The following is a 16,282-nucleotide window of genomic DNA, read 5'->3' as shown; positions in this document are numbered from 1 at the left end:
AGATAACCAGTGAGAGTCTGGAGGCTGCAGAGAGGCAGCTTAGAGTAAACCTCTGTTTAGTATTGATCATCTAGGGCTTCGTTTCCCAGTGCTTGTGGGGAACAAATTTACTCATGTCATCCTTGGGGCAGCTGCTAATGATATGATTGCTGTATTGGGGGGAAAGAAGAAAAAAATAGATATGTGACTTTTTTCTTTTGGTGGCGCCTGCCTCTTGCCTCTTATTTCCAGATGACCCACATAGACCCAGAGAAATGCTGAAAAGACCATATGGATCCACTAAGGGAGGAAGTGCACTGGGCTTCTTACCAGGCATTTGGGGAAGACAGTGTCTTGAGTGTTTCAGTCTGAATGCAGCACTACGTTTGCCCTATAGATACTCAGGCTATATGTGGGGCAGAGTGCCCAGGCATGTCTTCTCATTGCTGTCGCAGATACCAGTGTCTTAACATTTTATGGTCCCTGCTTTATTGTTTTCAAAGTGTTTTTGCCTGTGTGATCTTCTCTGATCCTTACAACCTGTGAGGTAGGCAGATTGGTCATTTAGGGATGAGCATCATCTTTATTCTATAGGTGAGAAAACTGAAGCATAGGTGTGACCTTCCCCAAAGGCCATTAGAACTATTCAGAGTCAGGCCCTTGACCTCAGGTTTGTCTAGATCACTGAACACAATCTTAAAAGAGGTAAAGTCTTGAAACAAACTTTAAGCCAAACCCAAAAGGACCAGATTTGTTCATCCTTGAACTGTACTGAAAGCTAAGTACTTTCAGCTATGTCTTAAAAGCATGTATTGAAAACATATTAAAAACTAGGTATTAAAAACTATGTATTTAATAACCTAGTCTTTTAGTTTAAACCAGAATTGAACTTATAAATTGTCTAAATTTACCCAACTAGAATATCCAGGTACTCTAAATTTAGTCAGGATCTTTCATACTCCCCTTTTAGGCAGAATACATAACCAGTTCTTTTGGAAACCTGCTTATCTTTATGCTTTCTTTGAAAGAGTAAAGATTTGTGTAGTAGGAGATCAAAAGTGGAGACTGCTAAGCAGGATCGTTAGGAAGTATTCAGAGTCCAGGCATACGCTTTTTGATCCACAATCCTATTTTGGTCAGTAATCTGACAGCAGAACTAGTAATCCAAATGGAAGTTTTAAAGTGGGATTTTGATTTCCTATTTCTCTCATTTAGGCAAAATGTTCTGTAAATTACAGTTGGTTGCTTGCTCTTTGGTATGGGTAGATACTTCCATAAAATCCCATACTTTAAATACCAGAGGTATATACCAGTACACCAGCTGTCTTGGACAGAGATGGATTTTTGTCTTTTGCTCATCTTTCCATAAAAACAAATTATCTGAAGACAAGTACTTAGGTTTTATTTTAATGATCATTTTGTTTTTCTCTTTAGTGTATTCCACAACAGAAAAATGACAGTGACTGTGGAGTCTTTGTGCTCCAGGTAAAGATACCTCTTTTTCCAGAATTTAGGATGTGTGAGTTAAAATTTGTTGGGCTTAAGACAGATGGGAGCCCCTGTGGTATGTACCTGGCACTAGGAACAGGTAACAGTATTTCCTCCTTCCCTTCCTTTGTTGCTGGGGAGCTATAGATTCTGCACTTTCAGATGCGTTATCTTTAGAAGCACCACCTTCTAAAGCCAAGAATTAACAACAGGTATCCACCTCTTAACAGAGGTTATTAGTAAGGCACACTGGAAACTGACCTCAATCTGTATTGTAGACCCTTGGCATTTGCAGAATTAACTATATTTTTTTTTTAGCCATTGGCAAGTGGTCTTTAACCAGAGTAAAAACTACATTTTACATAAGGGCCACATTGAAAAACTGCTTTCTTCTGCTGTGAGTTCCTTAGTGATCTTTAGGAGCTACTGAGAATTTTGTTAAACATTATATTTACAAAGGAAATTGTATATAATTCATGAGCTTAGAGATCTGCAAGGATCATGAAAGATGGGCTCATTCCTCTGACTCATGAATGTCTTGGGTTTGAAAACAAACTGAGGTTCTCACTTAAAGACTATGTTAGGTCTAGCTGCTGTCTCTGCACATTACACCTTTAGAAGAATTGGAGCCTCTTTTATCAGTTTCTGCTTCTTACAGTATTGTGTGGCCAAAGGGGAGTCCCCAAGTGAGATACTTACCAGGGAAGGTGACTCTAATTTGGAGGTAAATGTTTTAAAAGCAATGTGTTTTACATCCAAACTTTAAAACGCTGCCTTAGACCCTATTCTATTAGGTCTATATCTGGGGAAATACACTGGGCTGCTTCCTAGCTCCACATGCCACTTAAGTGTTTCTGCGACCTTTGCAGTACTGCAAGTGCCTCGCCTTAGAGCAGCCTTTCCAGTTTTCCCAAGAGGACATGCCCCGAGTGCGGAAGAGGATTTACAAGGAGCTGTGTGAGTGCCGGCTCATGGACTGAAACTCAGCAGGGACTCTGGGAGGTCTGACCAAGTTGAAGCAGATGGTTTGTTACTTGAATCTCCAAACACTTAGTTGAATTTTTACAGATATTTCAGTTCAGTGGTGTTGGGCCACTATTGTTACCTCAAATTTGTTTTTTTGCCCTATTCATTTCTCTAGCTACCGTGTACGATTTTTTAATGTTCAGTTTGGTTTCATTTTTAATTTTATGGATTCCGTGTGTTCCCCCCCCATATTTAATATTTATTATCCAAACGCATGCATATAGACAGAGCATGCAGTGCAGAGTATTAAAAAAAAGAAAAAAAAAAGCCTAGTAGATTTGGTGCGGCTTTTGAAACTTAGTTAGACATGAACTGAATACAGGTTTAAAATTTAATCCCAGAACCTAAAAGTGCAGGATGTTTTTAATTCAACGTAACTCTGAGAATGATAGTTGTTCCCTGGGGTGTAAAGGGTAGCTAGGTGTGGTGGTTTTGACAAAGCCAGTCCTTTTACCTGCTGCACCTTTCACTGATTTCCCTCTCCCAAGTGAGTCTTGCCGAGTGAATTGCATTCCTTTTGAAGGGTGAGAAGTGGCCAAAACCTGACTGGTGTGTTCTGTTTAGAGAGGCACATGTAAAGCACAGTGCCTACTTCGGGAGGAGTTGGTTGAGGTGGGAGGAAAAGACAACTTTGGATGTCCAGTTAAGACATGAGAAATTTCAATCTTGGCTTTAAGAACTGTAACAAAAAGGCCTAAGTCTTATGAAGGCTTTGGCTGGAATACTGAATTCTCTGGATTTTTGGTTTTGGCCCATTAAAAATGTTAATATCCATTAAACTAGTGGTCAAACACATGAGAATTCAGCCTTTCTGAGTACAAGCTGTTATCCTTGTGTGGTCTCCCATATGGAAGAAATTAAGATTTGCCAAACACCTTTTTTTCCCCAAAGGTGTTTAAAATCTAAATCTTCAAAACTAAAGACTGACCAGGTCTTTTGCAGATGGGTAGGGAGGAGAGAAGAGGAAGGGTAACAAGACTGGACTGCAGAGGAGCACAGCAGATAATGTGTTTTGCTCTTCCCTCTGGTCATCTCAGCAGCATGCAGGGCTCCTCACCTGGCCTCCCTGACCACCCTGAGACTCCAGCGCTGGGGTCTTTTTTTCACTTCTATCAGCCTTGCCTACTGGGGGAAAGCAGAAGTGACCCTGTCCTTATGCTTAGCTGCAGTAGGATTAAAGTAATGGATCTTGCATCTTTATTCTAGCCTTTTGTGATACTTGAAAGGAAAGGGAATCTGGAAAGATGCATGTTAAATTACCCAATTATCTTTTCTGAACTGGGGCAGAAAAAAACACAAAGGTGTATGTAAGAGTCTCAGAAGTTTACACAGAATACCAAGTAAATGACAGAAGATACTTGGCATTATGCCTGTTTAGGTGTGACTATTGAAATAAGCAGATGAAACATACAGTTTAAACTTGGCCAGAAGGTGAGGTTGCCAGCAGTCGAGGGTAGAGTCCAAACATGTTTACACGCAGGGTTCCCACTCCCAGACATTCCAAGCACCAACACCAATGTTTACATTGTAAAGAGCCCCCAGTACTCTCCAGAGCCCTCTGGACTTACTGTAAAACCAGCTCAGTATTTCTTACTGCAATCAGAGGCACTTTATGCTGCTACAGTTAGGGTTATGTCATCATTAAGAGGACAGCTTAAGCAGGGACAATATCTTGAGGTTTTCCAACGTAATTACCCAAACGTGAAGTTTTTTCAGATCTGCATGTAAGATATTTGCCTAACTTTTGGGGGGCAGGGAGGCAGTTATACAAAGTAGCCAGTATAACTAGGCTGTGGACTCCCACTATCTTAAACTTCAGAGCTCCCGTTCACCTCCTCACTGACAGAACCAGGTATGTAGAAGAGACACCAAAACTGAGTCCTGAATCTTCATGTCCCAAACTTGAATTGCCGTTTCCTACAGTCTGAGAAATGGTCACCCTTCTGGGTGCTGAGGCAGGGGTGCACATAGGTAACTAAAGTGAACTGTCCAAGGCCAGCTTCCCTTTTACTTCCACTTTAAGAAGGTGCCTTGAGGTGCACTGTCCAGCATGCTTTTGCCTAAATGTCAGATACTTTAAGAATGTGGTTCAAAATGTTTCTCTGTTGGTGGAACTTGGTTTAAGCACACATAGTTGCTTTTTCCCCCTACTCATGATTAGGTGTGAACCTCTATTTAGCCCTAGCCCCGTATCAGAAGGGCCTTTGTCCTGATGTTTGCAATAAATTCTTCCTTGCAACAAAGACGTTTTTGAAATGTAGTCTGGACTGCTGGTGGAAGAGGCAGGCATTGTTTTATTGTCACTAGCTTGGCACTGAATTGTTTGGGTGCCCACAAGGTGGGCAGCCCTTATGCTTTTGGGGTTGAGTGCAGGCCTTGTACAAACTAAAAGCTGCTTACGATGTGCCTTCAAGCTGTGCCCAGTCCTGTCCATCAACAAACTTACTATAATTCTTTCTATCCAGTGATTTGTCCTTACATTAAATCTGTAGCAATGAATATAGATTTAATTGAGCTTTTAGTTGAGTTCTCTTAAGAAAGGGAACGTAAGGAAGGAAAAAGCAGCAGTTGCTGCCAAAAGTCCCCAAATCACTTTTTGGTTTTGCACTGTATTTCCTACTTATCACTGAATATCAGTGACCCCGGTCACGCTGGATTCATAGTTGGAACAGAACAACAGCCCTAACTGGGACACAGCCAGCACTAGTCTAGAGCTGCCCTTTTTCTCTGCAATTTTGCTTCACTGTTTCCCTGCTTTAGAAGTGCTGACTGAGAGAGCTCTGGGTGTATCAGACCCTTCAGGCGTGTTAATAGTGTGAACTGAATATACTGACTACCTGCTCTGTTTAATTATGTTAAGAAACCGAACTAATCAGCAGTTGCGAAACACCTGCTTTTATTGCGTGTGAGGCTCTGCCTCCTGGCCTATAGATAATTAAGATCTAGAGAATATATCATGAGAGAAGTGCTAATTGTATTTGGGTGTTACAAAAACAGGCCTAGATAAGCTGTTCACTTAAATGGTACCTTTTGGTCAGAAAAAGAATTTATTTAAAGATTGTGATCATGTAAAATTACTCAAACCTTCTAGCAAAAATATTTTTTTGAAAAATAAACTAAATACCTTTATAAATGTGTGTTCTCTTGAATAACATGTACTTCAAAAGCATGCTCTTGTCATGACAAGGCTCATTTATGAACAGTGACCAGTGTAGGCCCTAAGCAGCCTACCCTTCCGTAACACTGCCAACAGAATTTTCTGCAATGATGGCAGGATTCTCTAAGCATCACTAGTGGCTACCGTATTAGGTACCTGTCAAATCACAAAACAGACATGCAAATTCACCTTACTCCTAAATATTCCAGAGTAAGAGTTCCAGTGTCACTCTTTATAGGTGACATGTAGGCAGAGACAATGATAATTGGGTTTGACAATTCAAATGCCTGTGGTTTTTAAGGCCTGTAGAAATCTTGAGTTATGTTTTTACTACAAAATTGTAAAATACATTAATTCAAACTACAGTGTCAAAGAAATTTTCAAAATGCTGTGTCCTCATTAAACATCTGCAGATGGTTCTTTCCTAAGCACTTACAACTAGTTATAGCTTTTAATAATCCAAAAGTCGGCCTGAATTTAATGTGAGAACCTATACTTACTGTAATGAGAAAGATGTTCACACTGAGATACTTCAGCACCAACTTTCAACAACTCTAGTGGAAGTTATGAGATACTCTGTTGCTAGGTGAAAAAATTTCACTTAAGTAAGGGAAAATCATATTAGACTAACAGTTTAATGAGCAGTAGTTCATATATATTAGAGAGATCACCTTGTACCTTTAAATGCAAAATAAATTTTACAGACTCCCTTCACTATAGAGACTATCAGGTCACTATCCAGGCTCTGAAACTCGGCAAGCACAATTAGGGGGGAAAAAACTTCAAATGAAAACTGGCTGAAACATTTCCTGTGGGAAGCAATTCTGATTGTTCTTTGTAAGTGTCCTCTTGATCTTCAAGCTCTTTTTTTTAAACCCAGTCCATTCCTGAGATCGCTCTGAAAATGAATCTTTAAGTAGAACACATCTTTTGAAAATGTGTACAGTAAATGCTAGTAAAGTCTTAATACATAAAGCATACAAGCCCAGGGCAGTGCTTTAAGGCTTGCTTCTGCATCAGTAATCTAGGAAGCTCCCTTGACTCCTCTAAGTTTGGCTTTAGAGACCAGAACTCAAGACAGAAAACAAACTCCGGTCAAACATCTCACTAATTCAAAGTTATACAACATAGCAAAACCCCATTTATTACACCTTTTTATTTCCTGCAAACTGAAAAAATTTTAAGGCCCCCATGAAGACCATGAATCTATTATCAATTTTTTAAAATTTTCCATCTTCCTAAAAGAAGTGTGGTGTTTTGGGCTGACAGAACAAATCTGTTGCCACCGAACACAAATTCTGATAACAGTGACATAAAATCATTCTGGCCACTTGACATATGGACAAGATCCTAAGACTACAGAATAAAGGCATTCCTTTGGATTCTGTCCTTTAATAGTTTTCAAAAGAAAACCATGAAAAGGGTTCCAGCTCAGTAGAGACCTTGATCAAAGCATGGTAAACGTGGGCAGGTTTGCAGACCTTGGGTAATGCACGGCAAATTCAACAGGCCAAAGAGTGAGTTTTCATGATGGGGTCTCACCACTCACTGGTTTTGGGCCAGTTTTCCATAGCCTCCTCTCCCAGCATCATAGTCCTGCCGATACTCATCTCGTACCTTAATTGAAAAGAATACAATTACATTATAGAGAAGACTGGTGTAAGGAATACACCTCCCACAAACACACTAGCAAGTAAACTGTTTAGCCTTTTCAGGTACCATAATGTGAACATTCAATCAGGACATGACATTTTCTTGAGCAACGGATATAAAGCTCAACTGCCTTGCAAAATTAAGATTACCTACTGGTTTTGTGAGAGTCATGTGCTCTACCAACTGAACCAGCCAGGTGCCCCTACCTAATATGTTTTTGGTTTTGGTGGGTTTTTTGTTTTTTAGTTTTTTAACCAAACATCATGCTTATACTCACCAGCACTGAGAAGTAGTATATTCCAAAGAATAAGTACTTAAATTAGGCTATTTTACAATCAGAAACTTAAAACTTATTTCAGTGCATTTTCCTTTTGTTTAAGACCCTCACAAGTACAAAATAGCCCCCAGGAGAAGTCCAATAAGTGGCTTATGAAAATGTACAGAATATAATTTACCAATCCTAATGTGTAGTTTTCATATTCACTTCAAGCCAAAATTAAGGGCACAAAACTGTTTTCTAAAAGAACAAACATAAACGGACAAAGCCCTTGTCACTAGGAATGGACTACCAGGCAAAGACTGAGCCAAGAGAACCCTTCCTGCATACCTGGCCCCCAGATCGCCCACGGCCATATTGCCTGCCCTCTTTAAAGCCTGCATCCCAGTCTGTGCGAATGATCCGGTCATCCAGACGAGTTCCATTTATGTACCTCATGGCATTTTCCGCATCTGCTCTTGAATAGTATCTTAAGTTGGAAGCATTAAGGAACACTGTATAGCATTTCTCCAAACATTTTTTGGAAATAGAGGAAGCCACATCTAAATGAAACTGAGTTGTTAAGAAAGAATACAAAAACAAATCTAACCAGATGGATTTCAGAGACAGTAACTTGGTTTGCACATCCCTGTTAGAGGTTGGTCCAGGCGCACTTGCAGAGTCCACTACGATTTATCCAAGGCTACTGATCGTGATTTCCTGGAAAATCATGCTGATGATTATTTTGTCCCACTGTCCCCATATTTTGGTTTGTAAAGTATAAATATGTTCAGTGCAGGTTTAGAGCCCACACTGCACACTTATCCAAGGAAACAAAAGCATCCAAATTTGGAACTGTAAATTCCAAATGCAAATACAACAACTTTAATAAAAAAGAGAAGATTACAGTGCACATGGAATTGCCACTGCATTTCCTTAGAAGGAAAGACTCAGTATCCTATCACTCAAGTTAGTTGCTCCCAAACCTATTTAATCAGATCCACTCAATCTATCTTTGGGGTGATATTTTGTAAAAAGTCCATAAGCAATTATGCTCATTAGCTGCGCTCAGGGAAGCACTTGCTAAAATCCCAGTGTCCAACACCTACATGATGCCTAGCACATAATGGGCATTCGGTAACTTTTTGCTAAATGAATGGCATGATAAAAGGGCAAAGTGAGGAAAAACATTGGCAATGGCAGCTTCTCTTGGTAATCATCTACTGTTTTGATTGTAGATCTCTGACACACAAGACAAATGCAAAACCATTCCAGTACTCAGGGGCTGAATATTCCCCACATGGTGGATTTTCTTTGCTTTGTGTCTTCTCAATTGTTTTCCCTATACCCTGTAAACTTTGATGCTATTGCCACCTGAGGCAAATGTAAAATTTGGGCACTCCTGACCCTGTGTCTCAAGGGAGAATGGAAGTAGCTTGCAGAAATCAGACACCAAAATAAAAATTTTGGAATAGGTCTGAAAGTAGGGCTTCTAGTTCAAGCTGACAGAGTGAGCACATTCCTCATTTCCTTTTCAAGACCCCATTAAAATGACAGAAAAGATACATACACCCAAAGAATAGAAGAGGTTATCAGCAAACTAGAGGTTCAAGAAAGATGAAGGAAGAGTGCTAACAGATGAAAAGTCACAGTTTGAAATATTCTTGAAGGGGCTTAAAGAAGGAGACAGCAAATAGGGTTTAATTAAAGGTCTGTATGTGGGAAGATGACCTGCTAGCAGGAAGGCATTTAAACCCAGGCAAATAGGGGGTGCCTGGGTGGCTCAGTGAGTTAAAGCCTCTGCCTTCAGCTCAGGTCCTGGTCCCAGGGTCCTGGGATGGAGCCCCGCATCGGGCTCTTTGCTCAGCAGGGAGCCTGCTTCCTCCTCTCTCTGCCTGCCTCTCTGCCTGCTTATAATCTCTGTCAAATAAAATAAATAAAATCTTTAAACCCAGGCAAATAAAAATAGAATAACAGAGTTCTGAACAAACTGGAGGAACCCTACAGGGCAGTGTCTTTGATGTTATTAAGTCAAAATAAAATCTCTTTTCATTCTGGCATTTGGGAAACCCACATATAACAAAGGTGAGGCAACAACTTGAGAGAGCTCTGCCTGGGCCCACAAAGTTAGTCTTCTTTCCTGTAATTATGACTGGAAACCCAGGGATCACCAAATATTTAAGGAAAATTTACAGCATAAACACAACCCCCCAAAAAGAAAAAAAAAATACCCTGGTAATTTGGGGCACAAAATTTTTTAAAAATATGTTAGACGAGGTCTGGGAAACTTCTCAGAACTATAAAACAAAATGACCAAAAAAGAAAATGTTAGGAGAAAAAAACCCAAGCAAAAAATCCAGGAGGTCCAATATTTGAATTTCCAAGGAGACAATAGTTTGGTTTTGACTTTACATAAAATCAAGATATATATATCTACATAACAAAATACTACACAGAGGTAGACCTATGTGCATGAACATAATCTCTAAGGTGGGGGAAAAAACAGTGCATGCAGTAGGTTACCACGCATCCACAGGATCACTGCTGGAAAGCTACCCAAGAGACCAGTAACTCTCTGGGTTTAGAACAGTACAGAGATTTTTATTTTCACTATACCCTTTATACTTCTGTAAACACCATGAGCATCTATTTTCAAAAGATTATTTCTTAAAAAAATCAACAGAATATAAATATTCAGAACAGAATATAAATGTCAGCAGCGTTCACAATGCAGGAGTGTAAACACATTGGGCAGAAGGTAAGAGGTAGATGAAGGATGGAGAGGTAGAGGTAAAGTACAGGGATGCTAATTAGTGGATGGCCTCATTCATTTTTTTTTTAAACTAGCCACTCTTGGCCCCACCCTCACCCAATAGCTATGCCAGACACACAGGAAGGATACTCCACAAAGCAGAACCCACATGCTGTTTTCTTCATCTTATCCAGGCCCATAATGATTTTCTTTATGTCACCACTTTTGCTAAAGAGTTCATAGATCTGTTCTTCAGTTGTGTAAAAGGAAAGATTTCCTACATACAACGTACAGCTCTTCTTCAGTAATTTTTCCTGTTCTTCATTGTCACCCTGGAATGTCAAAGAGAGAAAAAGTTAAGCAACACAATCCAAAAAGAGTCCTGCTTAAATAGTATGCCCAAGTATGGCAAAAACTCATTAATTCTAATTTGGGAATCAGCTTTTGTCATCATCCCAGTCTACCACAAATCCCTTGCCAAAGAGAGAGACAGAAACAGGCATTCACATTCGAAGACGCCCTTCTGCAGGTCCAGCCTGCTTTCGGGACACAGTCACCACTGAAGAGTCAAGCATGTGGCCTTCCTCCTGGGCTGGACTGCCATGCAAATGGCCTGCCTTCTCTGCCAGCTCCACATCCTCAGCACTGGCACCTCCCATTGCTTGAATTTAACTTCAGGACCTTGAACCAATATACTAGAAAGGCTTTTTTTGTAATGAAAATAAATGGATTTTCAGAGATAGGGTATCCCCTATAATATTCCCAAAGAAAATGTTTAAAACAACTGCTTAGATGGTTTACATGCTCAGATATTTTTCTGAGTTTAGGAGAAAAGGTAGCGATCACTAAAAACAAGAGCTTGCCTTTTTTTTTTTTTTTTTTAAGATTTTATCTATTTGACAGAGAGAGACACAGCTAGAGAGGGAACAGAAGCGGGAGTGGGAGAGGCAGAATCAGGCTCCCTGCCAAGCAGGGGGCCTGATGTGGGGCTCAATCTCAGGACCTTGGATCACGACCTGAGCTGAAGGCAGACACTTAACCAACTGAGCCACCCAGGCGCCTGAGGACTTAGGTTCTTGACAGTCTTCCTAATTTGGAAGACAGGATGAAGCCAGAGACAAGAATATAACTGCCCTTTGGCCAACCCACCTGACAAACCCTGGGGCTCCTCATGGGCTAGATATGGTATTTTATGCGCCTGCAGAGAAACCAGGTGTTTGTGTCCTCTCACCTTCTCTTCTGACCTCCACATTGGGGAGGACAAATGCTAATAACTAAAAAGAAGGCCTATCCACTGACCTGCTCTCAGACTCTCAGGTTAAGACTCTAACACCAACTGTACAGTAGTATTCCAGTTTGGAAAGTAGCTGAACAGATCTACACTCAGGCCCCTAGAGCATTTTCAAGAGACCTCCCTTGTTCATTTCCTACACCATATATAATTCTGATCCAGTTTCCTTCACTCCAAGAACAAGACTTTGCATTACTTGTCTCTGAAAGCTTTGTAGCATAGAGCTCAGCATAACAGGTCTCACGTGATCACATTCAGTGGCAGACTGGAGGGATAAAGAAACCATCTAAAGGAAATCACATCAAAAGGAAAATGATGAGATAAATTATGGTACATCAATAAATATAAAAACTATGCAGCCCCAAGAAAAATGTATATGCACATGCAGTTACAAGTAACATCTCTGAGACAGTGATGACCACAGTGAGAACGTGAAGGGTATGCTCCAAAATACACATTTTTTGAAGTACGAATATAAAAGGTCTCATACACCAAAATAGGTACATGTTCCTCTAGGGCGAATCAAGGGGTCACAGGTCAGAGATTTCCATGTAAGAAGTTGCATTTAATTCTCAGAAGTGAATGAAGCAGGTCCTAATCTATTTGCCTTATTTTACACTTGACAGTTAAGTAACTTGTTCAAGGTCATACAGCTACTCAGTAGTTGCAGGTGGAATCCAAACCCAGTCTTATGCTCAATCTCATACTTTCTTAAAAAGTCCACAGGGTAAAGTCATTCTACATTAAAAACAAGTTTTCAGAACTTTGGAATGAGGCATTACAGAAAGTAAATTCACCTTACTTATATCACTGCTGTTAAAAGATTTATTGAAATTACCCAGGAGGCCTTCCTTTTTTTCTTTCCACTCCTCTCACACATGTAAGTAACCTAAACAGCGTACAGTTTAAGACAACTGTGATGTAAATCCTTACTTAAGGTATATTAACCTGGATTCCATTCAGGGAACTCTAGAAGTTCCTCATGACAGTATCTTACTACTATGTAAATAAAGCTGCAAGCCTTAGACTAAACAGACGAGTAACAGAACAAATTGAAACCTTTCACAAGTTGAAACCTTTCACACTTTTACTCTCACTGGATGCCTGAAATTCAAGATGGTAATGTGGAACTTAAGAACTGTAAGAGACAGAAGTGAAAACCTTGCTTGGCAGCATTTAAAAACGGCTGCCTTAGTGAATGAATTTCAGGCCTTCCTCACTTTGGCCTCAAACAAAATTCCCTTTTCCCCACACCCCGCTAACAACGCTGTACCCTCCACGCCGACCCTCTGCTCAACGCGTGCCTCCTTTCCTTTCACCCGCCGCCTCCCTTTTCTGAATCCTCACAAGATTCCCTTTCCCCTCACCATTTCTGCTCTAGATTATGATTACTTACCGGCACTTACAATCCTTACTGGAAAATTAGAAACTCTTAGGGTGCGGACACGGTCTTCCCTCTCCCTCTGGGACTTAACAGGTTTAAGCAAGAGCCCTCAATAAAAGTTACCTAATAATCAGTGGTTGACCAGTGTCGCACCACCTCGTCCCCGCCTTTGTTGAGACTGAGCAGCCCACCTCAAATATTTGCCGCCTTCCCTTTTCCCATAAAAAACACAATGGCATAGACCAAACTAAAACCTCTCTTCTGAAACCGAGTTCTCTGCGCTTGACACCTCCACTCTTAAAGTGCCGAGCCTGGACAGTCTCCCTGCCCACCGTGAGGATTCTTTACGGTTGGAGACAAAGCTCAACTTTGTGTCTCCTAGCTACCGCGTAGAACTTAGTAGGACCGTTCTACGAAACCAAGAAGGGAAGGGTTCCACGCGCCACAGGGCTGAGCTAAGCTAAAACTAAAGTTATAAAGAGGATGTGGTTCAGGAAAACGCCCTCCTTCCCCGTACTCCAGCCGTCAAAGGACACCCCTGCCCCTCATATCACAAAGTCACTTTCCCGACGCAAAGCCTGCGCAAAAAATGCAAGCCGCCGTTACCACCGCCACGGGAATTCCTCTGCACTGGCCTGGGAAAGGCAGCAGCTGCAAGGGAATGGGGCAGCGAGCCTCAGGTGCTCTATGAGATAAGGGAATTCAGTGGTATCCAAACGCCCTTGCGGCTCCGTTCCCCAGCAGGCCCCGGGGCCTCACTTCGCGTTTCGGGAAACCAAAGAACGGAAAACGACATAATGAGAAAAGAGCAAGCCGATTCTCAGCGTTCTGGCCCTGGGCCTTCCCTTCTCGCGGCCCGGCCTCCCTCACCCGGAAGTGCTGGTCCCGGTACTGGCTCAGCTCCACGTAGGAGTCGCTGCGCAGCGCCTTCAGAAGGCCGCCGGACATAGTGCAGAAAGGTGAACGAAAACGCCTCCACTCCAGTCACAACGAGACTGCCGCGGCGGTGGCGGAAGCGGAAACGCGCGAAGCGGAAGCAAAACGTAGGCATCCTGTCGACCAATCCCCGCGCAGGAATGTCGTCAGCGGGCTGCGCGGGCGCAGCCGGGGTCCGTCCTTATTTGTCGCCCGTCGGAAGCGAGAGCGGCGTGCTTCGGGTTCCGGGTCGCTCTGAGGATGGTGCTTCGGCGGCTATTGGCCGCCCTGCTTCACAGCCCGCAGCTGGTGGAGCGTCTGTCCGAGTCTAAGCCCATCCGGCGTGCGGCGCAGCTCACGGCCTTCGCGCTGATGCAGGCCCAGCTGCGCGGCCAGGACGCAGCCCGGCGTCTTCGAGCCCTCGCGGCTGGGCCCGCGGGCTCCCTAGGTCGCCGCGCTGCCCGCTTCAGGGACACCTTCGCAGAGGAGCTGCGCCGCGGCCTCCGGGAACGCCCGGGGTCACCGCCAGGTAACCAGAGGGGCCCGGGCGATAACCCCTAAACCCAGGCCGGGACGGGCCAGGGTCGCCGGCTTTCCCTTCTGGGCTCGACACAGGCCTCGGCGCTCAGCCGTCATCCTGGGCGCAGTGCACGGCTTTGAATCCGGAATCAGACTGTTTGCCTTCAGAGGCCTCGTTCATCAGAAAGCCCAGGCCAAACCGACGTCCCCGGCGAAGCCCTGTGATCGGACTGGGCACGGCATGAAGAAATGACCGACCACCCCCCGCCCCAAAGCCGGGAGCCTGGTGCACCACGTACAGAGAGCCCTGAACGGAACCACAGCCGGAGGCGTGTGCCCTCTGCGAGTGGGACTCAAACTCGTGCTCAGTGATGCTGCTTCTGCCCTGATAGCGCAGCGCGCCACTTCCAGGGGAGAGCACGGATGGAAAGACGCAGCTGCCAAAATCCTCTGATTAAATGTGTGAGCCGAGTAATGGGTGTGAGTGTGGTACTTATCTCGCGAGATGGGTTAGGGGTCAGGGGGACTACAGGCCCATGGTAATACTAGTTAACCCATTTTGAGTGTTTGTTCTGTGCTGGCACTTGGTAACTGCAGTCTGTGTGGGTGATCTCACTCCCTACAGCCACTTTCATAGGAGGACGTGGGCTGCATCCTTACACAGATGGGATGTTTGATTCCAGGGCCTCAGTCCTTAACCGCAAGTCTCTGAGCCTTTACCCTGACCTTCAGTGCCTGCCTTCACCTCCCCGACCTCCATTATCACCACGGGGCGTCAGAACTGCCTATTATGGAACAAACTACTTGGATTCCTCTTGCCAGTTTTAGAGGATCTGGGATACGATCAAGACAGCTGTTGGAACCATGAGTGGAAAATCCGTGGTATACAGAAATGCCTGGTCATTTGAGGCCTCTGACCGAATTTCTGATTGCTCTTTAGTTAATCATGCAAAATGCTTCGAGGCTGGTGACCAACCAGAATTTATATCCTGGCCTTTCTGATAGGTACAGAGAAAGAGCTGGATAGGGGTGGAGAGACCTGCTGTGGGTTTGGAGAAGCTAAAGTAACATTCTAAATATTCATACTTCTGACTTGATATCCTATCCTGGTCATCCCATTGGAGGTGCTGCTGTTTAATCCTGAGGCCTGGAGTCCCACTCTCCTCATGACCAAAGTCCTGGTTTGGCATCCTTTCCACACCCCAATCCTATTAAAGGACAAATCCTCATCCCAGATCAGAGGCAACTCTGGATCCTCCTTTGAGGCTGGTAGTGAGGAGCCTGGGGAGCTTGTTCCTTCTCTGGCCTTCCTGCCACACTGGTCTCAATCCCACTCATTTGTCTCTGGATCTCAGCAGCAGAGTATTAGCTGTCCCCAGCCCGACTTCCTACCCTCAGCACAGGCAAGCACACTCACTGGGAGGTCTCTTTCCAGACTGGCAGGGACAAAAAGGGAAGCAGGGCAGGAAGCAATGAAGCTGCTAGACAAACTGATCATTTTGGTAAGAAAAGAAAGAAAGCAAGAGAAGGGGGCTGTGTTTATTTCTCATGGAAGTGGGTAAGAACTAAGTTCTCTCTGTTTTTGTAGAAGGAGTCGGAGCAGAGAGAGAAAACTTGGTCCTTTCTGGTTCAGCTGCAGGTGATTTCAGATGACTTCTGCTTCATTGGAGGAGACTCCAGTGATTGTAGTCACCGGCTTGCCATCCCACCCATAAGCCTATTACTAAAGAAACATCAGATTCTTCCCACCACCCCTGGTGGCAATCTCCCAGCATGCTTTTCAAGCTTTCCTAAATTCTGCTAGAGAGTGAAGCAGGGAAGCAACTCATCCTGCTATCTTGCAGGGCAATTCTGATTCCTCC

General features: G+C 43.3%; 3 protein-coding genes across 11 annotated transcripts in view; 2 read left to right on the top strand and 1 right to left on the bottom strand.

Moving 5' to 3' along the window:
• The window catches only part of SENP5 (SUMO specific peptidase 5), a 57,007-nt gene extending 51,381 nt beyond the window's left edge, over window positions 1-5,626 (top strand). For 2 of the 5 annotated variants that reach the window (XM_004745325.3, XM_013052625.2), the window contains exon 9: window positions 1,414-5,626. In XM_004745325.3, coding sequence (XP_004745382.1) covers window positions 1,414-1,614 — 201 coding nt within the window. In that variant the 3' untranslated portion in view covers window positions 1,615-5,626. Of the gene's footprint in view, window positions 1-231 lie in introns of all 5 variants that reach the window. The other 3 variants (XR_198948.3, XM_004745326.3, XM_004745327.3) reach the window with 3 other exon arrangements.
• The window catches only part of NCBP2 (nuclear cap binding protein subunit 2), a 32,659-nt gene extending 18,626 nt beyond the window's left edge, over window positions 1-14,033 (bottom strand). For 4 of the 5 annotated variants that reach the window (XR_006609210.1, XM_045088744.1, XM_045088746.1 and 1 more), the window contains exons 1-4: window positions 13,857-14,033; window positions 10,462-10,643; window positions 7,911-8,049; window positions 7,200-7,267 (exon numbers count right to left, since the gene is read on the bottom strand). Coding sequence is in view for 4 of the 5 variants with exons in the window: in XM_045088744.1 (XP_044944679.1) it covers window positions 7,200-7,267; window positions 7,911-8,049; window positions 10,462-10,643; window positions 13,857-13,934 (467 nt within the window). In the remaining variant the exon portion in view is untranslated. Of the gene's footprint in view, window positions 1-7,022; window positions 7,268-7,910; window positions 8,050-10,461; window positions 10,644-13,856 lie in introns of those variants that run through there. The other variant, XM_004745328.3, reaches the window with a different exon arrangement.
• Window positions 14,034-14,070: 37 nt separating this feature from the next.
• Window positions 14,071-14,891, top strand: NCBP2AS2 (NCBP2 antisense 2 (head to head)). Its single transcript, XM_045088747.1, has one exon. The coding sequence runs from the start codon at window positions 14,163-14,165 to the stop codon at window positions 14,460-14,462; it is 300 nt and encodes a 99-aa protein (XP_044944682.1). The 5' UTR covers window positions 14,071-14,162; the 3' UTR covers window positions 14,463-14,891.
• Window positions 14,892-16,282: the final 1,391 nt, after the last annotated feature.

This window comes from Mustela putorius, unplaced genomic scaffold (assembly GCF_011764305.1).
Source record: "Mustela putorius furo isolate JIRA1106 unplaced genomic scaffold, ASM1176430v1.1 tig00003834_pilon_pilon_pilon, whole genome shotgun sequence".
Taxonomy (NCBI): Eukaryota; Metazoa; Chordata; class Mammalia; order Carnivora; family Mustelidae; genus Mustela; species Mustela putorius.
This window is presented reverse-complemented; position numbering and strand designations above follow the sequence as displayed.

What these genes read in the sequence shown, in the direction of transcription:
- NCBP2AS2 (XM_045088747.1), top strand. Translation starts at nt 14,163, where the DNA reads ATGGTGCTTCGGCGGCTATTGGCCGCCCTGCTTCACAGCCCGCAGCTG.